The 24,490-nt window shown below is 39.3% G+C and overlaps 2 protein-coding genes across 3 annotated transcripts; both read left to right on the top strand.

Annotated features, from left to right (window-relative positions):
• The first annotated feature begins 1,125 nt into the window (after window positions 1–1,125).
• Window positions 1,126–10,628, top strand: LOC120436022 (sodium channel subunit beta-3-like). Its single transcript, XM_039606267.1, has 4 exons — window positions 1,126–2,022; window positions 3,528–3,620; window positions 5,253–5,606; window positions 7,314–10,628. The coding sequence occupies exons 2-4, from the start codon at window positions 3,569–3,571 to the stop codon at window positions 7,580–7,582; spliced, it is 675 nt and encodes a 224-aa protein (XP_039462201.1). The 5' UTR covers window positions 1,126–2,022; window positions 3,528–3,568; the 3' UTR covers window positions 7,583–10,628.
• A 3,357-nt stretch (window positions 10,629–13,985) lies between these two features.
• LOC120436598 (myelin-oligodendrocyte glycoprotein-like) lies at window positions 13,986–22,183 on the top strand. Of its 2 annotated transcripts, XR_005610563.1 has the most exons (3): window positions 14,001–14,075; window positions 16,347–17,218; window positions 18,139–22,183. XR_005610563.1 is itself a non-coding variant. In XM_039607577.1 (2 exons), the coding sequence occupies exons 1-2, from the start codon at window positions 14,012–14,014 to the stop codon at window positions 16,688–16,690; spliced, it is 408 nt and encodes a 135-aa protein (XP_039463511.1). In that variant the 5' UTR covers window positions 13,986–14,011; the 3' UTR covers window positions 16,691–17,559. The 2 variants fall into 2 exon arrangements, 1 of the variants encoding a protein (XP_039463511.1); XM_039607577.1 differs by lacking the exon at window positions 18,139–22,183 and having other exon boundaries at window positions 13,986–14,075; window positions 16,347–17,559.
• The last annotated feature ends 2,307 nt before the right edge of the window (window positions 22,184–24,490 follow it).

Raw genomic sequence — 24,490 nt, forward strand, 5'->3', positions numbered from 1 at the left:
GTATGGGATTAGAACGATGCCACCTTATCCCATAGTCCAGCCAATCACGCGATTCACTTTCTTATATATGCAGCTAATCAACGTCGTTGACAGGCTATGACAGCGTTCTTATGTGCCGACACCGGTGTTTTAGCTAGCAAAGCGGCGTGGCTGATGAGGAGAGAAGCCACGTTAATGACAAGGTGTACAACCATTGGAGATGTGAGCAGGACAGACGGAACAATTGACTGAAAAAGTGTGGACTTTATACCAGTTTTTAAATTGTGTTGATAGGCCACGTAAAACCAGAGTTATGATAAAAAATATATGCAATGTTTGGTTTTCTTCCTGAATACTGTCGTTGTTTATATTTACTGCGGGAAGAAACGGTAAAAACGGCGTTTTATAAGGAAAACGCTCGAAGCGCTCTCGGTCTGTGAGCAAAAACGAAACCAAAAAAAAAAAAAAACCCACCCTTTCTTATTGATCGAAAAATGTACAATGGACCAATCAAAAAATGGTATGGCAACGTGGCATTTAGATGTTAAGAAACGGGAGGAAGTTTTAGGAGTGACGGCGGTGTTTTGAGATGTGAGAGATTTGAGACGTTTATCTCATAGTGGACAGAAATTATTTTTTGGAGTGGCACAAATATTTTGTGTGGCATCAAATTTGATGCAGAACAGCTGATTGTTTTGTTAATATTTTGAAATGTTTGTTTAAAAAACTGCATTGGCTGCATTTTTAGGTAAACAGCTGCAAAAAACTTTGTTTTTTGCAAAACTCTATTTTTTTTTTTGAAGAAGTAACTATATAATTAATTGCCCAACATTGGTCATTATATACTGTATTTTGCAGACAGAGAGTTACAGGACTCTCTCCCACACCACAGACTCATACTCATAATACAAGTAAATACAAATAAATTAATTAAAAATAAAGTTGTGTTTTCAAAATTGGTGTTTGCATTACAACTGCTGTGCTGACGGGTCACACTTTCAAACAAAAAGATAAAGTCAAAGCTGTTGTGTTGAAATTTGAAGTGCTTTGATTATTTTTTGATAACAAAAGAACATTTCGAGTAGCTAAGAAGGAAAAAAGCACATAAACGGGGACTGAAGACTGACTTCATATAATTGTTTTATTTTTTATTTTGAGCAGCTGAAAGTAGCTACAAACTATATCCAGCAAATATGTACAGTTACAGCACTTCCGGTATCGGTTACAAATTAAAAGCCATTTTTGCAAAAAGTTCTGTTGCATGTCGTACTGAGGCTTTTATTGTGAAGCAAGTACAGGAACTTGCTTCACAATAAAAGTTACCTTGATGAGCTCATATGTGATCAACATGTTATTGCAGGACAGCAGAGAATCAGAGACAGTTGAAGAAGAGAAGACGTCCACGTGCAGCAGAGGTGCGATTATGACGAAGATACAAGCAGAGATGAAGATGAGTCTGAGAGGCTTTGTGATCTACTGATGGAGTCCTGATGATACGATCGGTTATTGACTGATTTATGTAAATTTAACGGCTAAGAGCCACAGCTCAAACCTGCGGGAGTGTGTGGGCGTGACCTCAGTGTCACACGGGAGCATGTGGTGAAATAGAAATGCTGCAATCCCATATAAATGAGTTACAGTTACAGGAGATCCGCTTAAAACAGAATATTTTTGATTCTTGATCAGCTCTGAAGCACGGAGCCTGCCAGACGTTTATTTCGGTCACTTGAGCCTCCTCGTTATTACGCACGTGTTTCTGATCCCACCCTCAGACTGTTTTTGCTCCTCTTCAAGACACAAACAGTTGTCAGAGCGCGATGCTCAGAACAAACGCACCTGTCACCACACTCGAAAACTCTGCTTCATTTTCACACTGTACCCTTACCCTGTAAGGATTAAACTGGGATGTCCTGTTCTCGGGAAATCTCGCCATCCTTTGGATATTTAGCGAACTCCGAAGAGTCGGATCAGCAGACCAATGAGGCGGAAATGGCCGCTGGGACATTTGAGCGTCTCTGCTGGAGTCACCGTCTGTGTCTGCATGTGAGTGTTCACTCGTTTAGACTCCAGCAGTGTCACACAGGAGTTTTCTTCATATTTAAAATGTAAACAAGTTTGTAAGTGACCGCGTGGTACTGCACATAAACAGTTACTGACACGGAGTGTGGAGTAACTCCGGAGAAGGTTGAATATGTTCTCTTTTTTTGTTTGCTGGCTCCATAAAACCTTAGAGTTTAATAAGAAACGCTTGAGGATTTAAAACTGTTTTTGCGCAGTCACATGAAAAGTGGGCGTTTTGTTTTCCTCTTTCTCTGCCAGTAATGTGCTGTTTGAGCGCCGCCTGGTTTAGAGTGAAACATTACAGAGGACAGCTTACTTCTAAAGCAGACATGAGCCCACCAGCAGCTGTGAACAAGCAGTGCGATCGTTTATTTCAGATATAAATAAATAAGAGCTGGAACATTAATTTGATTCTGCTGCTCAGTGCGTTCAGGTCTGACCCTGATCAAGAATGAAGGAAACCTGGACTGGATGACTTTAGTCTTTACTGATTGAAAGTTATTGGTGGTAATTATCCAACAAATGTAACTGAACACGTTTCCGATCTGCATTCTAGCACCTGCAGTTCCAGACTTGGAGGCATCAGGACCAAACATAAAGGCATTTATATGCCCCAGTAGCTGGATTCAGGCATGGTCCAGAGTGACGCACAGTTTGCGCTGCTGTAACTTTACAGCAGAGCTCCGTTTGGTTGGTTTAATCAGGCTCAAGATCCAAAAAGGCAGCAGACATTACCGGGGCTCCTTAAATGGAAATTGCAGCTGCCTTAACAAGAAACTCTGAACCGGTTAACATATCTTACATATCTTTACGTCACGTCATACCACATCGTACATTTCTCTGATAACTTTGAGATCCTCATCAGTGATTTCTGTTAAGAAACATGACTGTCTGAACCTGAAATGTATTTTATTGGCAGATTAAACTGTCCACAACTTTGAATCATTACAGAATTAAATCTGAAATGAGACGATGATTTGTAAGAAAGGGCAGTGCTTTGTATTGTGTCTGTTCTGATACAACCGAAGCTTTGAAGAACTGGATCAGCATTCATTTTCCTGAAACAGTCTGTTGAGATGCAGAGAAAATCAATGAAGATCAAAGAAACTCTTTGTTTCACCGCTGCTCTATATGTCAACCCTAACACTGTTTACTGATAAATCCAGAGTCAATACCAATGGAGGTATGATTTAGTCTAAATTTTGCATTAAGTATATACTCTAACACATACTTTGACTTTGACTTTCTCAAACCACCTGGGCAAACATGCAACTGTGAACTCATCACATTCCTGATCTTAATTATTCTCTTCCTGTGGATTTCATGGCATGGAAGATTCTAGTATTTGTTGATATTTGAGTTCATGTAATGTGTAATGTTTAAACATATTGTTTTAAGTGAGTGTGTTTCTGTTTCGCTTTCTCAATGACCCACCCCTCGCTATGAAAGGGTTGGTATGCACTGTAAGCCCTCTACTTTCTGTTCAGGTCAGGCAGCTGCCACTCCTCTCTCCCCTCACCTGCCATAGATGGCTTCTGTCAGATTTCTCCTGTTTTTGTCATTAATGTCTATATCTGCAGGTGAGTCTTTCTTATTTTTTTAAACCAGAAAATCAGTGCTAAAATCTTTAAGGGAGGTGAGCTTCATTTAATTCATTTAAGAAGGTTATTGGTAAAGAGTTGGTGTCAATTATATGGTTATCTGGTTATTATGGGACAATATTTTTCATTTTATGAAGCCATGTGAAATTAATGCAACGATAGTGTAACAAATTATTTAAGAAAAGTAACCAGGACTTTGTTTCAGTAATGATCTGAAATGGTAAATGGCCTGTATTTGTATAGCGCTTTACTAGTCCCTAAGGACCCCAAAGCACTTTACACATCCAGTCATCCACCCATTCACACACTGATAGAGTGATCCTACTGATTGAATTAATCGTGTAGAGGCATTTCTCCTCCCACTGATGGCAGATTTCATAGTGTAAAATTAATATACACCAATATAGCAAACATTAGTTGAAACTAGATCAACATTGGGCAAAGAACCTAAAATTTATTAAATCAATTGCTTTAATTCAAATTTTATGTATACAGCGCCATGTCACAACAACAATCGCTTCAAGGTGCTTTATATTGTAAGGTAGGCCCTACAATCACATGACCATCTATGAGTAGGCATTTAAGGGACAGTGGGAAGGAAAAACTCCCATTTAACAGGAAGAAACCTCCAGCAGAAACAAGCTGGAGGTAGGAGGAAGACAGGAGATCTCTCTGTCAACTATAAATTGGTGACTTTTCAGTGTTGAACAGAAAAGTCAACACTGACTTTTCAGTTTCGAAAACTAAAATTGTCATGGTGCCACTGAGACATGGTCCAAGTGGCAATAGTCTTTATTTAAGTCTGCTACAAATCAATGACTTTTCAACCTCACTGTTGTCACCTACTCTGCTATAAACAGATCATCAATCAGTTGTAACAGGACGGCTATGATTTAGTGTCATTATCATTACACTGTGTAGTCTCATTTTTTTGTTAATGTGATAATTGCAGATGCTTCATTTTGATCTGAACCATAATGATGATTTAGATGAAAATTCAACATCACTTTAACTTTGTCTTGGGCACTGTGAGTTCCCGACAATATTATTTTTGGTTGCTGTTTCTTGGTGTGGCTGTAGCTCAGGAGATTGAGTGGGTTAGTGGTTTAATCCCTGGCTGCTTCAGTCTGCATGCCAGGGTGTCCTTGCGCAAGATATTGAATCATGGGTTCTCTGATCCATTCATTGGAGTATGAGCGTTAGATGGAAAGCACTTAGGTAGAAGCCTAGAAGAAGTGCTTGTATAAATGGTTGGATAAGGGTGGTATAAAGAATGCAAGAATTATAACATAAAACATAGTATAAGAAGTAGCCCTTTTACCACTTATCAGGAATTTTCAGTCCTTTGCCCAGCGTCGCTCCGGTAGCCCTATGAGCTTATCAATATTCTGCTTTGAACCCCCCCCAGTTGCAGCACACTACTGCATAAGCAGAGAGTCCTAATTACCAAATATTGTCCCCCCCTGAGATGTGATCAGACTTTTACTTTAAACTGTATTCAGTGAGTTGTCTCTCAACTGTTGTTTGTTTAAAAACAAAAATTCATGTTTTAATGCAAGTTGCATAGAACAAATCATCTTGCATTAAGAAAAAAAAAATTCTTGTATTCAGCTCTGCAGCAGGATGTTCAGGCGAAGCTTGGAGCTGACGTCACTCTCCAGTGTCAGATTACCACAGATGAAATAATCTCAGTGCTGAAGTGGAGCAGACCTGACCTGAACACAGACGGCTACGTCTACTTCTACAGGAACAAGCGCTCCTATGAAAACTACCAACATCCATCTTTTCATGGCCGAGTGAAGCTGAGGGACCCGGAGATGAAGGACGGAGACGTTTCTGTGACCCTGAAGAATGTAACATTTAATGACACTGGGATTTATGAGTGTCACGTAGCAGTGAGGAAGTCTGGGAGAAGTAAAAGAGGTCACACTGAGATCAGTCACTTCATCCGCCTCACAGTCACAGGTGAGTTTGTCACACCCAAAGCAAGTGGAGTGCGTCCATATTGTTGTGGTTAGCATGTTCACTTAGCAAGTTCAAGTCCAGCTGGAGACACAAACTCCCTTTGAGCTTTAGTCAGTAAAGGCATTTGGTGTAAATGTCAGATGAAACATGCTTAGCTTCTCACTCTGCTGTGAGTGGCTTTAATACAGAAAATGGATAACCGACATGCACAAAGGTAGCATTGTTTACTATTTCAATCTAAGTAAAGGGTAAAGTTGTAGCTTGCTGATAACATAGAGATTACAGTTTTTCTCAGTCGCTTTGGTGCGTTTCTCAGATCAGAATTGAAATTCTCATAACTATTAGTTCAGCCTCCACAACACTCAGTCATTTGTGCACATCATAGTAGCAATTTCTCCCCTCTCTGAACAAACTGCAAATGATCTTGGACATGAATCAGTTGCTTCCATACATTTCCCTGCTGCTTCCTGACATTTCCATTTGCTTATGTCATGTCAGTCAAAAGTAATCATACCTATGGATGCTGAATAGTCGTTCCCAATAAAACTAATAGTCATACATCCATTGCTTGAGTCATCACACACAAAATTGTTGAACTAGTTATCACATGCCAAATATTGGCCATCTGTCAAGCAAATCCTATACCTTTCTGTATCATTTTTCCTGGAAATGGCTCCGAAATTGAACAATTGATCTCAGGTGAATTACAGCTGTCACTCATGAGGAGGCGTGAAAGTTCAGTTGTAAGTTTATGACCGGCATCCACATGAGCAAATGGCCCTGCTAGCAGCCATGGATGCAGCATGTGACGACATCACAGCAGGGTCCTGCAGAGGATGGATTCGCCACTCCAGGAGATACTTTCCTCGCTGCATTGCGAGGATAACATCTGTTGTGATGTAGATGAAAATATGTGGCCAGACAGACAGGAACGTCTGGATGTGCCAGAATGATTTACTGTACTGTTACATGTGCTGTTTATTGTTCACATTAGTGCACAGCTCTACCAAATGGGTGATTTTATGTTTACATGTATTCTACAGTGAACAAGTGACTGTAGCATATTTTTCTTTTGCACAATTCTGTAGGATTACAAACACTTCTACACAATGGAAATGTGAAACGTCGTATTCAGTGTCTGTCTCAGTTACTCCCAAGACTCCCATAACATCTACAGTGACTTCACTGCACATTTCAGATGGCTGTACAGGTAGGCCATAGTGCTGTCGTCAGCATTTTCAGGTGTCACCAATTGTTTTTGCAATGGGAAACACTGAAATTATAAACTGTCATAGTGGAAACATGACAATGCCATTTGACTATCTTGTTCATACAGATGGTGTCAAGACTTTTCATTTTGATGGCACTGGCAGTTTCATTGACATGGATACTTGCTTTTGCGGTATGGATAATCAATTCTGTGCATGTGACGTGCTTTTGCAGGCTATCCACTAGGTTTTGCAGTTTGCACTAATTGTTTTGGGAAATGCACTAACTGCTGTGCAAATGTTGATGGTGTTCTGAGAAACGCACCAAAGCGACTGAGAAAAACTGTAAAACTGTGTCTGTATATGGCCATCAAACAAACTTTATGTACCCTGATATCTCCTTAACTGTAGCTGACTGAAGCCGTTCTCCTGCTGAACACTTTAAAGCTGACATGTCTGAAGGCTTCTTCTTCTCTGACAGCTAATCTTTGCTCTGCAGGTAAAGTGCATAAAAACATGTTGGAGGAGCACATCATGGAAAGAGAAGATGCTGATGAAAACACTGAGGTTGAACAGGTTGAAACACAGACTATCCTCGTTGTTGCTGGTGTTGCTGGTGTTGCTGCAGTTGCTGCAGTTGCTGCAGCTGCTAGTTTGTTAGTGTTGCTCCTTAAGAAGCAGCATTTAGTTAAGGTTCCTACTGAGGAAAGATCAGTAGGAAGTTCTGTTGATAACAAACAGCAGCCAAAAAGATTACAATATATTTAATTGAAAGCGAAAATGATAAGATCACAAACTGTTTTTTTATTTGATGATAACTTGTAACCACTAAAACCATTAAACACTGTCCTCATATATCTGTCATTAAAATATCCTCATATCTACATTTATAATTATTAATACTAGTTAAATATATACACTTAGAGCACAAACCTTGCTTATTGCAAGCTAGTCTGTCCATTCAAAGCAGTGGTAGGTAACCTTGTATGTGTGGTATTTGCACACATTTGCATGTATGGAAATGACACCATAATTGACTTTATAAACTTACAGCCATCCTGTTTCCTCTTAAGGTCTACAAATCTCAGTTGGATCAGAAAAACTTGATTCTAATTTGTTGGATTCTATTTTCTTACAATGTGGGTATTTGTGCTTGCAGGTGCAAAGACCACAAACATCAGCAGATAGGCATGTAATGTACTTAAATTTAAAAAGCAAAGCATTACTCTAATTGCAAATGAACTATGCATCCACACAGCACTTTATTCTGTGTACTTCAACCATTTTATCTACTTCATATACATGGATGCTTTAGAATTACTAACTTAACTGACATGTATGTGTTTAGACTTTGAGGCATCCAGAGTACCAAGAAAATCTATACAAAAAGGCCACAGCCAGGATTTGAGCCAGGGACTGCCAATTGCATGAAATTATAATAATACAAATGATGATAACAACTTTGTGTAACACATTAAAAAGAAAAACATAGAAAGATGGGGTGTTGTTAAGTGCAATTCCAGAGGGTGTGGACAACCACAATGAATGCTCTGTCCATAAAAGTATGGAGGCTGGTGCAAGAGAGAGAGAGAGAGTGAAAGCAGATCCATGGCATCCGAGACTGTGTTTGTGGGTGCAGCAGGTCTGACAAGTACTGAGGGATTTGTAAGTGAGAAAGAAGTATCTTGTAAGTAGTGTGTGACTTCAGTGGATATCCATGGAGATTTGAGGGTGGGGGTGATGTGTTGTTCAGACTGTTGTAAAATGTCAGAAAAGGTCAAATTTGACCGAAACAGAAAGTAAAGGGTTGAGGAAAGATTAAACACTGACACCTCAGTAACTACATTTATCAAGTACACCACACTGCTGTCCATAAATGTCAAATCAAGTAGATGTATTGAATTTCAGACACTGAGGGTGATAATTTCAAAACTACCTCACTTCCTGTTTCACATTGTCACATGGAATCAGATGTTTCATCTACCCAGTTTTTTTATTTGTTTATTATTTTTTTATTTATATTTTTATTTTACATTTTGATTTAAACAAAAAAAAGGAAAAAAAACACAGCTGAAACACTGAAAATATGTTTGCAGATGTTTTAGCAACATTTACCTCAAAACTGTAAGTGGAAATTAAAAGTCTACTGAGGCCGGTAAACGTTCTACACCTCTGTAAAGGTGGTGGTATGGTGGATACATCAGGAGGTTACTAAGGTCTTCAGGGCCTTAAGTCAGCTACAAATACCCATTTCCACTTAAAACCTGCTCTATTTAGATCTGCTTGGTTTTGGTTGTTTGCGTTTATAATTGAGTACCACCTGACATGCGAGCGATGGTTAAAACAATGCAGCCAAACATCAGAATGTTGAGAAGGTGATATACTTGCTGCTTGGTCTGTGGCTTTTTGTCAAATTTAGGGACCATGGTGTTTTTTGTGCTGCTGTTTCCCTCGTTGCCGGCTCACTGTTGATGTCACATTTTTGGATCGTCTCACTTAGTTCACTCATGAAGTACCTGGTACCAGAGACTACCACCTAATGGAAAACCCTAAAAACTGAGTCAAGCTGAGCCGACTTATTGAGTTAAAAAATTAGGAAAAGAAAAAAAAATAGTAGGAAACTGCTCAGTGAATTAACATCACTGTTAAATTAGATTGAATTCATGTTTTCTTAAAAGTCTAATGAGCCAAATGTTTATCTTCTTTTTTCTAACCAAAAGTAGAAGTAATAATATGTCTTTTTTGAGTGTGGGTGTGGCGGAGGCGCCTCCCTGTTAAAAGGGAGTTCTTTCTCCCCACTTTAACCAAGTGCTGCTCATATTGGGTGATCTGATCGTTGAAACCCTTTCTCTCGGTTTAGTGTTTTTATTATTAGGTATTGTGAGCGTAGACTAAACGAGATCTTACTGACCTGAATTACTTACACAACCATACTTTACATTCCACATTCCACTGTACATGTATGTGTTTGCAGGTTGCTGAATGTATGATGAAATTTTACCTCAAGCACTGAAGGGGGAAAAAAAGAAAGAAAAATCGGCTATAATTTTCTTATTTATACCAGATTGTCTGATCTGCACACATGCAATATCAATGCATATGTAAAGAAACTAGAGACGTTAAAGTATTTCAAATATTTGTTGTTGTTGTTGTTTTATTTGTATGTTTGTTTATTTATTTTACTGCGATTTTTTTTACAGATTTGAATAAAACAAAATTTTACACTGTTTTTCAGGAGAGACTTGACAGGCTTAATCATTATTACTATTGTTGTTATTATTATTAGTAGTAGTAGTAGCAGTAATTTATTAACATTTATTATTATTAAAATGGTAACATAGCGGTAGGGGTGTTATTGATATGATCGTTATCCTTATTACTAGATTAATTAAATTTATTCCTTTTGATTTTTCCTCTCCATTTGCGGATGGTTAAAAAAAAATTAGCATGACAACCCGTCTTGATACAGACCTCACATAATCTTAGAACAAAAATTTTTAAAAACAAAGTGAAACTATGATTATTCAGATCATTTTGATTAAAAAAAACCTGTGGAGTTTCTGATAACTGCTTGTTTGTATGTCATCAGTGTGTTTATATGGAGTCTGATTGTTCAGTTTGCCATGAACCATTATTATGCAGATTATGATTACACAGTCAAGTACAACGTTTCTTTACATTGTAAAATCAAGTGTAACTTGCTGCTTTGAAAAACAAACAAACATGTATATTAAGCACCAGATTTTATTTTCTGCTGTTATCTGCACATGAAAATACACTGCATAATAAATAAATCATTAAATGGTGTAAAGGAGTGCCTGTTGTGGAATCTAAATATTTGAAATAAGAATATTTATTATTTTGCAGAGACAATACTGACACATATTTGCTGAGTGTTCAACCAAATTTTGACAATAAGTGAAGAAAATTCTTCCTCCATTCAAAGAGTAAAGGGGAATATTAGGGAAGGAGGCTTTTGGTTTTTTTCTACCTCAGGTTTTAGATGTTCAGATGTGTTTTTGATGTACAAAAAATAAAAACGGGTGACTCGAATAAAATATGCTTACAAGAATAAAATATTTGGAAGAGGTGGTGATCATGTTAGAAAAGAAGAGCAACTTGTTTTAAACCAACATCTCCGTTTTAGTGACCCATACAGTCCACAGGGGTCTAAGGTGGGTACCCATTTATTTATGTAATACCCTAAAAATTGTACGGCACTTGTTCTCATTTATCTGTGCCTACGGCCAGCAGGTGGTTCAAACCCAGTCTCTCTCATTGAAGAGCTTTTTGTGAAATTATTGAAACCAAAAATATTATGAAATTATAATATAATATAGGATTTAATATAACTTAAGCTGCAAACAGGTTAAATGTGAGCACGTTTTTACTGACTAGAGGGATATACTATGAAGGATGCTCAACACAGGCGGGCTTTTGTTGTGTCAGCTAACACTTACCTTACTTATCATACGAATCATTCTTGTGGTAATCAACTTTATGTTAAACCAGGTTCACTGCTTTAGGCTCCGTGTGCACATAAAGGGTCATTTTTAAAAATCAGAGACATTCTGCGAACGATGATCAAATGGTGATTAAAAACAAATATAACGTTAAAAATTAATCAAGCTAACCTGAGTGCACTCTCAGTGCACTGTTCATTTCTAAGGTGACAGCTGCAAATTAGAGCTCTGAACTTTTAAACAGGATCCATTTAACCATTAAAGCGTACAGCAGAGAGCTGCATTGGTCATCTGGCATACTGGACATTTTCCTTGTGGGACGACGCATTTTTGGGCCAATGGGTCAATTGAAGGGCAGCTGCAAACCGCCTGTAAAGCAGCCCATTCGTTCATTTTCATCACTGACATTGTATTGTAGTAAGGTCTCTCAATCCAGCACCCTCCCCTACAGTGTTTAATGAATAAGAAATAGTGAAACTATGGAGCTGATACACAAAACAATAAAAATAAAATAAATGCAGCAAAATGTGTCAAATTAACAACATGATAATTTGCTGATGCTTCACCACCGTCAAGTAGTAAAAGCAACACCCAGTAACCACCTCTCTGCTGTTAGCACCAGCTGTGGAGAAAAACAGAATTGAAGACACAAAGGAAGGTGAAAATTACATAATAAGAAAATAAGGGCGGGACATAATTAGGAAGGGAGAGATTCAAGTAAAATAATTGGATACTTTGATCATCAGCCAATGCTAATATCTAAAGTTTACCATACAATTATTTATAAGTGTCATAACCTAACTACAACTAAACTATGAGGGCGTCTGTATCCAGTAAGGTTCCCCCCCCCCCACACACACACACACACACACTTTCCTGTCTTTACATGTCTGGATTTAACAATGCGATCAAAGCGAGTAAGGTGTTGCATGCATGGGTGGTTACAACCACACACTTAACAACTATATGCACCGTTTACCCATTTGGACTGTTAGACCACCGTCAGTTGTGATTCTGTAAAAACAAAAGTGAAGGCAATGAACGCAGGGAGTAATAGAAATAAATATTGTTTTTAAAAAAAACTCCTTAAATCAAACAGTGTAACAGTTGAACTGACTGTTTCTTGGATCAGTAACCAGTATATTTATTGGAGCCATGGAAAAAATGTACCTTCATATACAGAGATTTAAAATATATGTCTGAAATATTCAGCTTTTTATTTCTCCTTATTTTTGTTTCCCAAGTAGCTTCAGACGTACTTAAATATTAACACGAAGATTCCACTGATGAAAAAACACATTTCGCTCTACAAACAAGGGAACATGTTAAAAGCCCAGATGTGGGACAGGTGGCTGCACAAAGCTTCTTCTAGCATTGGGATGGACATTTGTCCCAAACACTTGGACACCAGGATCATTTTCTACATGGGATTCCTTCTGTGTCCAAATAATATTCTAATTATTTCTTCATGATGAATAAGTCTCTAAACCAGTGGGGCTTGTGGAAACACAGACCCAACAGGCACAGTCACTTTCCAAGATGGGATGTTCTCTCCTGTCACTTGGAGTAGATCGACAGCTGGCAGCCAAACTTAATTACTAGCTGAAATTCCTTGTGGAGATCACAATGTCATCCTTGCCCATGGCCAGTCACTGCCAGAATGGTTTTCATGATGAAGCTGACTATCCCATAAGAAAAATAGACAGAGGCTGCTCATGAGAGAAAGAGGGAAAGGTATGCAGAACTTACAGCCATATGTGCACAGGCAGGCTGGAGAGCTCTCAACTTGCCAGTGGAAGTCATCAGCTGATATTTTACTGCAACATTCACTCAGTTGGAGTTAAAAAACATTTGCTGTTGCAGGTCCCCAAAGAAGGCGAGCTCTCCAAGATCTTGCACAATAAGCTGTGCAAGGCAGCTTCTGGCTGTGGCTCAGAAGGAAGAATAGGGCATGGGGAAAAGAAGGATCTTAACGCAGGCTTGAGAGGAGTGGTACGAAGACGTTTCTACTGCTGCTCCACCACCCCAATATTTTCTGGGATTAATAGATTGAAGCATCAGTCAAGGATGGGTCCCAGCTGACAATGCTGCAGTCCGCCCAACGGCACTGTCAGAGGTGAGAATTGGCAGAAATGCCCAGCAGTTAACATTTGTTCTCAGCTGGTTTTTCCTGAAATTATGTTAATTTGTTTCATCTAAAGTAATCATGTTAACCTGAAAGACATTTTCGCTTTCATTGTTGTAAAGATGGAATTTTTTTCAGGTTAGTCATTCTGAAACTAAACTTGTAAAGGTTTTACAATGACTTTTTTTTTTTAAACTGAGAAGATGGAGAACACTGTCATGTAAATTAGAGACAGATTTATTTGATTGTGTAAAGGTAATTTGATAAATGGTTTTATTTGTTATATTTATTTTTTACAAGTATTTTCACTCGCAGTTTACACTCTTCACACTTTGTGAAGCAGGTCAGATTTGGATAGCTGCACTAGTTTCTTTTTTTCCACTTTGTTCTGTCAAAAACCCCCGACAAAGGTCACAGGGGGGCTCAATAGTTTTATACTCATGTGTGTAGAAGGGAAGCTTGTAAGAAAGTGTGTTTGTGTGTTGAAAGTGTGTTGCAATGACTAACTTTCCCTTTCTATTGCCCATCAGAATAGTACTCCATTTTCTTTGAACCACCCCCCTTCCTCTCTCTAACTTTCTGTTTAGTGTGCAGCCACTTCAGTGTAATATGTTCTCACACATGGCTTTTCTTAAGGTCCTCCTGTGTTTCTTCCTAATTGCGGAATCAACAGGTGAGTGAAACAAAATTTGTTCATATTCTTATTCTTTAGAACTAAAGACTGACAAGAAAATTTTTATTTAATATGTGTATATGAATGAGAGGGAAACTGGTGTAACAGTGAAGCTGCAAGTAAAGAGTACCAACAAGTTTAAAGACCAGACCAAAGTAATGGATGGTGAACAAGCGAAATGAAGAAGACAGTGCAGGCAGGGTTTCAGGGGTGACTTGTGAAAGAAGGGTAGCAGCAGGAGTGAGATGATAGTCCTACAAGATGGTTGTGAGACCTGCTTTGATGTATGGCTTATAGCTGGTTCCATAAAAAAGGCAGAAGGCCAAACTGATAATGTTAAGGTTTTATTTGGACTGTCCAGGATTGACAAGATTAGAATGAATACTCAGCCCCCTGAGTTGATACTTTGTAGAACCACCTTTTGCTGCAATTACAGCTGCCAGTCCTTTAGGGTATGTCTCTACCAGCTTTGCACATCTAGAGACTGAAATCCTTGCCCATTCTTCTTTACAAAACAGCTCCAGCTCAGTCAGATTAGATGGACAGCGTTTGTGAACAGCAGTTTTCAGATCTTGCCACAGATTCTCGATTGGATTTAGATCTGGACTTTGACTGGGCCATTCTAACACATGGATATGTTTTGTTTTAAACCATTCCATTGTTGCCCTGGCTTTATGTTTAGGGTCGTTGTCCTGCTGGAAGGTGAATCTCCGCCACAGTCTCAAGTCTTTTGCAGACTCCAAGAGGTTTTCTTCCAAGATTGCCCTGTATTTGGCTCCATCCATCTTCCCATCAACTCTGACCAGCTTCCCTGTCCCTGCTGAAGAGAAGCACCCCCAGAGCATGATGCTGCCACCACCATATTTGACAGTGGGGATGGTGTGTTCAGAGTGATGTGCAGTGTTAGTTTTCCGCCACACATAGCGTTTTGCATTTTGGCCAAAAAGTTTCGTTTTGGTCTCATCTGACCAGAGCACCTTCTTCCACATGTTTGCTGTGTCCAAACTGCAAACGGGACTTCTTATGGTTTGCTGTTAACAATGGCTTTCTTCTTGCTACTCCTCCATAAAGGCCAACTTTTTGCAGTTGACAACTAATAGTTGTCCTATGGACAGATTCCCCCACCTGAGCTGTAGATCTCTGCAGCTCGTCCAGAGTCACCATGGGCCTCTTGGCTGCATTTCTGATCAGCGCTCTCCTTGTTCGGCCTGTGAGTTTAGGTGGACGGCCTTGTCTTGGTAGGTTTACAGTTGTGCCATACTCCTTCCATTTCTGAATGATCGCTTGAACAGTGCTCGGTGGGATGTTCAAGGCTTGGGAAATCTTTTTGTAGCCTAAGCCTGCTTTAAATTTCTCAATAACTTTATCCCTGACCTGTCTGGTGTGTTCTTTGGACTTCATGGTGTTGTTGCTCCCAATATTCTCTTAGACAACCTCTGAGGCCGTCACAGAGCAGCTGTATTTGTACTGACATTAGATTACACACAGGTGCACTCTATTTAGTCATTAGCACTCATCAGGCAATGTCTATGGGCAATTGACTGCACTCAGACCAAAGGGGGCTGAATAATTACGCTCACCCCACTTTGCAGTTATTTATTTGTAAAAAATGTTTGGAATCATGTATGATTTTCGTTCCACTTCTCACGTGTACACCACTTTGTATTGGTCTTTCACGTTGGATTCCAATAATATTGATTCATCTTTGTGGCTGTAATGTGACAAAATGTGGGACAGTTCAAGAGAGCCGAATACTTTTGTAAGCCACTGTATATCAGAGGTTTGGAGACAAAGTCAGAGAGGCAAGTTTGAGAAGGTTTAGATGTGCAGAGGAGAGAAAGTTGACTTATTGGACAAAGGAGGTTGAAGATGGAGCTGTCAGACAGGAGGAGTGGAGGAAGATGAAGTTCAGGATGTGGTGAAGGAGCATGCAGATGGTCAGTGGGTCAGAGGAGGATGCTTAGGAGTGTATATCAATAGACTTAAAAGCTAAAGGAACAGTTGTGAAAAACTAAGTTCACTCTAATTGCTGCCATAACAATTAAGAGAGTAAGTAGAACCCACTTGCTTCTAAAGGGACTCAATAAATTGATCACCAGCAATTGTGTCCATCGCTAAACACACAATGTCACACAAAGTCATCCTGGGAGTCCAGATGACAGACACCCCAAACCCAGACTGTGCAATAGTCCAAAACTTTAAAAAAAAAGATCACTTATATTGTATAAGCGAGATAAACTTCATACTTACTGATTCTTTTCTTTCCTTCAGCTCTTCAGCTGGATGTTCAGGCGAAGCTTGGAGATGATGTCAGTCTTCAGTGTCAGATTTCCAGAGATGAAATAATTTCAGTGCTGAAGTGGAGCAGACCTGATCTGAACACAGACGGCTACGTCTACTTCTACAGGAACAAACGCTCCTATGAAAACTACCAACATCCATCTTTTCATGGCCGAGTGAAGCTGAGGGACCCGGAGATGAAGGATGGAGACGTTTCTCTGATCCTGAAGAATGTCACGTTTAATGACACTGGGATTTATGAGTGTCACATAGCAGTGAGGAACCCAGTGAGAAGAAAAAGAGGTTGTCAGTGGCAAGACATTTTTAAACATTGAAAGAATACAGAAACAGTCAGAGTTTTGTTCAGAGAACTACGTGCGCACGGGTGAGTGATCGGGTGATTCTCACCCCGAGGCTTTGCAGTCAGCTTTATTTATACATCGTAGCATTCCCTGTTTTTCAGGCTGTAACAGACAATCTGGGCATGTATGGGACACAGTGTGTGTGTGTGTGTGTGTGAGTGTATTGTCTATCTCGAGGAAAACAGAAGCCAGTTGGGTCCTGTTTCCAAGGGTGTCTGCAAGAGACTTTCACAGGAGTCAGCGATTACTGCAGGGCTCATGTGTATGTGTGTGAGAAGAAGCAAAGACAAAACATAAAGATATGTGAACACTATGTGCTTTCCAAGCCTTTCTTAACAGGAGCATATGAGTAAATGAGTAAATGGAACATTATAAGGAGAACTGAGTAAATGAAACATTAAAAAGGAAGATGTATCAAAAAGGAAAAACATCATAAAATCACAAAATCCCTTAACAGAGGTCATACTGAGATCAGTCACTTCATCAACCTCAGAGTCACAGGTGAGTCTCTCCCCTGCCCGCAAATTGCACCACTTGCCCACTTTAAGAACACCTAGAATTTTCTGTACTTGTGTGATATAGTAAATGAACAACCAATATGTGTGTTTGGGTAAAATCACTCACCCACTCAACTCACTTCTTCCATGGCAAGTTTGAAGGGTAAATTCAGACCATCAGAGCATTCTTCTTTTCATAGTAGAGAATCATCTGCCTCCGTCTCATTTACTCTTTACTATCCTACTCTGTCACACCAACCCTCTGCATGGCCTCCTTCCATGAATTTTCTCTGTGCTCTTCCAGCCCGTTCTCACTCCCGAGGCGTAACATCCTGACGATTTGTCACACCCTGCGGCGTTCCTGAGGAATGCGAAAGGTGACCTTCTGCATTCTTATGCTATATGTCAGGTTATGGGTGAAATCCAGTAGAATTACGGTCCTGCGGTAACACACGTTCCAGTCCTAACCTTATGCCTAACCTGAACCAGCACTTTAATGACGTTAAATAGCGTTTTACAAAGCATTGAAGTAAAATGTAGATTGATTCCAAATGGTGCTCATGCTTCCTAATTTTTCCGATCTCGTCATTTAGGGACGTGTTGGGTGCCCAGAAGTGTAACATGTTGACGATTTGTCAGCTAGCGTAAAATATTACGCTTTGAGAGTGGGGAGTGAGAACGCGTTGGCTCTTCTGCACACATATGGATACTAGAAGTACTATGGTGGTTTTAACTTTGGCTAAAACATATTTTAGCTGTGTATATTTGAAATGTTTTACCTGTTTCAGCTGTAAAATATCCTTTTTTCCAGATGAGTAACTGAGGCTGTTCTCAGTAGTCTCACCTGCAGAACACACACTTTTATTGGATTCTTGTTTTGGTGTCTCACTGTTTCTGCTCTAAAAATGTATGTTTTCTGTGCAGGTGAAACCCATAACAGCATGTTTGAGCAGCCCATCGCAGATGGAGAACATGGAGGTGGAAACATGCATTTTGTTCCAGAGGAAGAAACTCCAACTATCATGATGGTTTTTCCTGCTGTTGTTGCTGCTGTTGTTGCGGCTGTCCTTCTTGTTACTATCGGTGGTTCTGTGCTACTGTGGAGGTTTAAAATAAAGAAACAGCAGACTTCTGAGGCAGCCACAGCTGATCTGAAATGTCCTGCTCCTAAAATTTAGAAATGAAACACGTTTCACAGAGTGGATAGTCTCTCAGCACATCAGAAACAAGTTTGCTTGCGGAGCAAACTGTGCATGGAGCATGCTATCACCATCACCTTTCAGAGGTGGATGCTTGTCATCAACTACAGCTCAGTGTCCAACACCATCATTCCAGACATCCTCACCACCAAACTGGATCACCTTCAGATCACCCTGCCACCTGTTCATGGATCAAAGACTTCCTCACCAACAGTCCCAATCTGTGGAATTTGTCTCTACCTTCAGGTTTCTGAGCTCTAACATCACCGCTGATCTCACCTGGACCCACAACACCAACGCTCTGGTAAAGCTGGCCCAGCAGTGGCTGTCCTCGTCCATGTCTTGAGGAAGAATAACCTGGACCCAAAGCTGCTGCTGGCCTTTTACTGGTCCTTAGTGCAGAGCGTGCTCTTCTACAGTCTGGGTGTTTTGTACACAGAAGCCACAAATGAGAATAGGAAGGCTATACAGAGGGTAATTAGCACCACCCAAAAAATTATTTCCTGCCCTCTGCCACTCCTGGAGACCATCACCAGATCCTCCTGTGTCACAAAAACCAGGGTCATCACAGGTGACCCCTTGCACCCCAACCGCCACCTGCATGACCCGCTGCCCTATGGTTGGCTCCACAGGTCAATCAGGTCCCCCACCTCCAGACTTACTAAGAGCTTCTTTCTCTCAGTCATTCAGACTGCTAACAAACACAGTGTATACATGCGATCACAATAAAAGGCTATTCTAGTCTGTTCTGTTCTATTCTACATTCTTATAGCATTAACTCTTTTAAATAAAAGCAGTAAACGATCTCAGGCAAAACTTACTGGAAAGTTGCTAAAGACAGTTTTGAACATACCCTGAAAAGAAACAGTTAGCTGTGTTAAGTGACAGTGACAACTCCTCAGTAAACTATGCTATCTTAAGGCTACGTCCACACTAATGCGTTTTCAGTTGAAAACGCATCGTTTTATCTCCATTTTGCCCTCCCGTCCACACTGAGACGGCATTTTTGCTCAAGGAAAATGCAGTGTTTTGAAAACGCTCTCGAAAACCCAGACTTTCAAAAACGCTGACGTAATTTAGTCATATGATGCAGTCATGGAGCAGTTCAACTAAAATTACGGACAGCATCGTACAGCAGTTGTTTTGTTTTGTTCTCAATTTTGCCAGCTCTAATTAGGATTAATATGTTTTACATGCTCCAGATACCTTTTCTTCAACTTCTTTAATTCTCACTTGCTTTTGCAACTTTGTACTTTTGTGTTACTCGCAGCAACAACTCCACCTCAATGTCAGTCCATTAAAAAACACTTGGTGGTTTCCTCGACATTTTGCCACGACGTTTCAAAGAGCCAGAAAGTAAATAAAAGGCAGACAGAAATGACGCTGGTTGAATGGTCTTAGATTTCACGCATGCGCAATACAGGAATGTAAGCGTTTTCAGCCATTTCAGTGTGAATGCGCAACCGTTTGAAAATGATTGAAAACGTTAGTTGCACTGGATGCCGTTTTCAAATCTATCTGGGCTAGTGTGGACGTAGCCTAAGAATCGCAGCACAACCCTTCTCACTTTGAGGTGGCAATTCTAACCATTGTAAGATCAGCCCACCCCGACATACCTGCTCACCTCAAAGCAGAAAACAGGTTAACTGAACACCCACACATTTTGTTGCCAAATGAGGAGAAATGAAAGGAAAAGGCACCCCACATGAAATCTTTATCAAATCAAACATTTGGAGGTGTTTTTATTATCAATATATTCATTGTGTGTGGTACAATCATTTTGGGTAATTTTCACACAACAAAAGAGTCTACACAAGGAAGATATACATTATTTTATTTACAAAATTTGCAAACAGAAAATATTCAGTAATTTAAATAACATTCAGTTACTATTATTTATTTATGTATTTATTTTTATTTTATCAGGAAGTATGTATAAAACTAAATAATACAGTCACACAAATAAAGAAATACAACTATATTAAAAGAAGATTGGAAACTAAACTAGAACTAGAAATTCGACTGGAAAAAAGAACTATAAAAGAAAAATAAATACCATCTATTTGGTGCTCAACAACATTAGTCTTCCCCAATGGAGAGGGAGTACGTAATCAGTTTTATTTTGGTGAAAATCGGGTCAAGATCGCAACATATGAGAAAAATCAGTGGTTTCAATTGCTGAAATATTAGGGAAGATTGCTTTGTCAACTTCAGTGTTCATTTTAATTTTTCTTTTTTGATACACAGTGCAAATAAAACAAAAAATAATAAAACCTCTATCCTGCTACCAAAACACAGAGAAACAAGAAGACTTTCCTTTTTTCTGTCACATAAACTAATAGCATAGAGGAGGCCTTCTCTCAAGTAATTAAAATAAAAAAAAAATCCATAAATCCCTGTGACTATTTTTTTTTAAGCATCAACCAAAGTTTGATCAGAAAACTTCTCCCACTCATTGAATGTCTTGCAAACGATTGGTGGTGATGCATCACCTTTTTTGTGTTTTCTTTTCTTTTTTGTTTGTTTTTTTAAATCCTGTGATTAATCATGTGAGTGACAAACTGACAAATATTCTGTAATCTGAGAACACAAAGAGCAAACCTCTTTTAGAGAACAATACACATTTTGAAATCCTTTAAAAAAATGTGTCACAATATCAGCTGATGAACGACACCTCAGGTCTTACAGCAACAAAATCATCTGTGTACACACTTTAGGAATTTTGTTTCATCATATCTGAAAAAAAAAACTTCCCACCTGACCCTTCAGAACCAGCTGATGTTTTGCACAGTAACAAGGCAAACATTTCCCAATATTTCAGAACATGGGCTGTTATATGCAGTTTTTGTCCTACTATACCATATATACATGTGAAATTCTCAGGGTAGGAATTCACATTTAAGCTCTGTTCATAAATTTTCTGGATTAACTTATTCTGAAACTGACAATCAGGATATACAGTCACACAAGTTAACTCAGTGTTTCTCTTGCACTTTCACATGAAAGGGGTGATGTTGGCAGCATCTGACTAATTTAAAAAAGGGGGCTTTTCACAGTATATGAAATCTAATGATGATTAAATAGGGATTAAAAATACATAAAGAACATTTTAAAAAAAATTGCAACAAAGACAAAAAAGACAATCTGCAAGAAGAAAACAAGGTATTGATGCTGCAGAGAATCTATATTCGTGTGATTTATCTCACAAAGTAGTAAAAATGTAATTGTCCTCCTGCACAGACTCCCTTATTTTAGTTTATCTCTTGTTCTTCAGTTCATTTTAGTTTTATTTATATAACATCAAATCATAATAACTATTGCTTTAAGATGGTTTATGTTGTGAGGTAAAGACCCTACAATAACACATTTAACAATGCATTTGTCCATCTTTCTGTCTTCCTGTATGTGTATGTGTCTGTGAGGTAACCACACCTTGTGTTCAAGGGGTGGTCCTGCTGCTTCCTGCTCTTCAGGTCCATGCACTTGGGGTGATTAACTCACCTGTGGGTAATTGTGTGATCTGATTGTTAGACTTACAACAATTATTGAATTGGCACTTCTGAAACTTGCACGTATTGTATGCTTTGGCTCTGTGATCTTACCTTCTGTTCTGCTTTCTGCAAGAAACCTGGATGCTGTAAATGAGTTACCTTGAGAGAGCATTTGTGGAGCTGTCTAAATCAGAGCATTTGTAACTGCAAACTCCTCTTGCTGTTGTTAGAAATGGTTTTCTCTCTAAATAAATGCATTGATCATTTAATTCTCAGTCTGTGTTGTAAGTCTTAAACATGGGTTCATTTAAACATTAAAGTTTTCTGTTCCACAGCCTCATAAATGAGATGTGAAAACTCTTTTATTGCCACTAAATCAAAATGAAATTAGGTTGAACAGGTGCTCTTCATTCTGTTTTCTAGTAGCTGTTATTATAGCAGTGTAAAGGAACTGCCAGCAGATTAGAACAAAGTTTTGGGGTTGTTGTTGTTGTTGTTGTTTTTTTAAATATACATTTTCTGTATTACTAAATTAATAGAGGCACCTTCCCCTGACAGGCAGCACAGTGGTTAACACTGTTGCCTGACAGGAAGAGGTGTACTCTTTTCAATTCCATCATCTTCCTGGGAATATGCATATTCACCAAAGAAATGCTATTAGTGAGGTGAAATTGCCTGTAGGTGTGAACGTGAGTGTAAATGTGTCTTTTAGTCCTGAGAGTCCAGGATGTACACTACCAATAACCCTCTATCACTGAGTCTCTGCTGTCAGTAACAGGCTCTGAAAGGGTTAATGAGTAATGTTAAATGTGACTGGAGTAAGCCCCCCCCCTTTTTGTGCACCTGGTGTGGCAGCTGCACCTTCATACAAAAAACTGATTCATCCCCACTCTCAAATAGTTACATAGTGTGTGTAGTGTCGCAAGGAGTGCTCAGACCTTGACAGTGGAGATTCCTCCGCTGGTAAGCACCTACATCTTCCCTCGTGTAATTAACAGTAGGTCAGCAACCACCTTTCAACTCCTCCCTTTCAAGGGAATAAAAAACTAAAAGCACTTTAAATATCAGTATGACAGCTTTGACCATAATTTCTTTTTGTAACGTACTGAACCAATGAGTGGATTTGACCTCCTACTTTACGGCAAATGAATTGTCCTTTGGCAACACTTAAGCTTTTCCGGCAGGCTGTTCTGGTTACTCTGAGCTCACACTAACTTACCCGCAGTTTGACTGTTGAATTGAATCTATTCCGTGCCATTAAGTGGAAGCAGAGCAGCTTTAGCAACAACTCAAATCACCAATGAAGATACAAGAATGCATTGCGGCGACCGTGGCTTAGGGGATTGGGAAGCTCATCTGTAAACGGAAGGTTGCCGATTCGATCCCCCTGCTCTCTCTGTCCTGGTCGTTGTGTCCTTGGGCAAGACACTTTACCTTACCGCCTACTGGTGTTGGCCAGAGGGGCCAATGGCGCGATATGGCAGCTTCGCTTCTGTCAGTCTGCCCCAGGGCAGCTGTGGCTACAGCTGTAGCTTGCCTCCACCAATGTGTGAATGTGAGAGTGAATGAATAGTGGAATTGTAAAGCGCTTTGGATGCCTAGAAAAGCACTATATAAATGCAATCCATTATTATTATTATTATTATTATTATTATTATTAATATCATTATTACGTTAGTCTCCCAAACACTTTCTACAGGTCTTTATTTTTCAGCATCTGAATTAAGAAAAACAAACAAATTATCTTTATCTGTTACTGTAGAGCAGGGGTGGGGAACTCCAGGCCTCAAGGGCCGGTGTCCTGCAGGTTTTAGATATCACCCCGGGCCAACACTCCCGAATCAGATCATTAGTTCGTCACCAGGCCTGTGGGGAGCTTCACGACATTTTGAGGAAGTAATTTAGCCATTTAAATCAGCTGTGTTGGATCAAGAACAAATCCAGAAACTTCAGGACACTGGCCCCTGAGGGAACTAAAGGAGCAAAAAAAAAAAAAAAAAAAAACCTTCTAGAGCCATCTTTAAAACAAACATAAACCTCAATCTAAAGTAATCTGTAAAGCTATCTGCTGCATTTTTTTTTTAAAGACAAATAGAAATATATACACAATATTTATAAAACAGGAAGATATATAAATAGTTTATGTACATGTTAATTTCCCCAACCATGATGTGGTTAGCACACCACCCTGACTAGCTGGTGCATACAGTAACAAATTAATAGTAAGTTGGAGAGTAAATTTGATTTATAACACGTTTAAAAGTGCTTTAATAATTCTGTCCTAAAAAAGAGGCTTTACATATTCAATCTGTATATGAAATAACCGAACAGCAACCAATCCTCCAATCACAGTTCTAGAAATTAGAGATCTAAAAGAACAGAGACAAAAAAGGTTTGTCTTCAGCTGAGACTGAAACTGTTATCTGAGGTCAGTTGGGGGGTGAGTCCAGAGATTGTGCAACAATAGCAACAACAGCCACTTTTGAAAAGAGCTTAAACTGCAGGATGATCACGAGTAATTAAGCTTGTGATCATCAAGTGGTTCCAGAGATTGCGCAACAATAGCAACTGACACTAGAATAATGT

Source organism: Oreochromis aureus, linkage group 3 (genome assembly GCF_013358895.1).
Source record: "Oreochromis aureus strain Israel breed Guangdong linkage group 3, ZZ_aureus, whole genome shotgun sequence".
In the NCBI taxonomy this organism is placed as follows: domain Eukaryota; kingdom Metazoa; phylum Chordata; class Actinopteri; order Cichliformes; family Cichlidae; genus Oreochromis; species Oreochromis aureus.

Excerpts from the sequence above, each read along its gene's own strand:
- LOC120436022 (XM_039606267.1), top strand. The coding sequence starts at position 3,569 with ATGGCTTCTGTCAGATTTCTCCTGTTTTTGTCATTAATGTCTATATCT. Across the intron at positions 3,621-5,252 it reads ATTAATGTCTATATCTGCAG|CTCTGCAGCAGGATGTTCAG; the intron begins GTGAGTCTTTCT and ends TCTTGTATTCAG. Across the intron at positions 5,607-7,313 it reads CATCCGCCTCACAGTCACAG|GTAAAGTGCATAAAAACATG; the intron begins GTGAGTTTGTCA and ends TTTGCTCTGCAG.
- LOC120436598 (XM_039607577.1), top strand. The coding sequence starts at position 14,012 with ATGTTCTCACACATGGCTTTTCTTAAGGTCCTCCTGTGTTTCTTCCTA. Across the intron at positions 14,076-16,346 it reads CCTAATTGCGGAATCAACAG|CTCTTCAGCTGGATGTTCAG; the intron begins GTGAGTGAAACA and ends TCTTTCCTTCAG.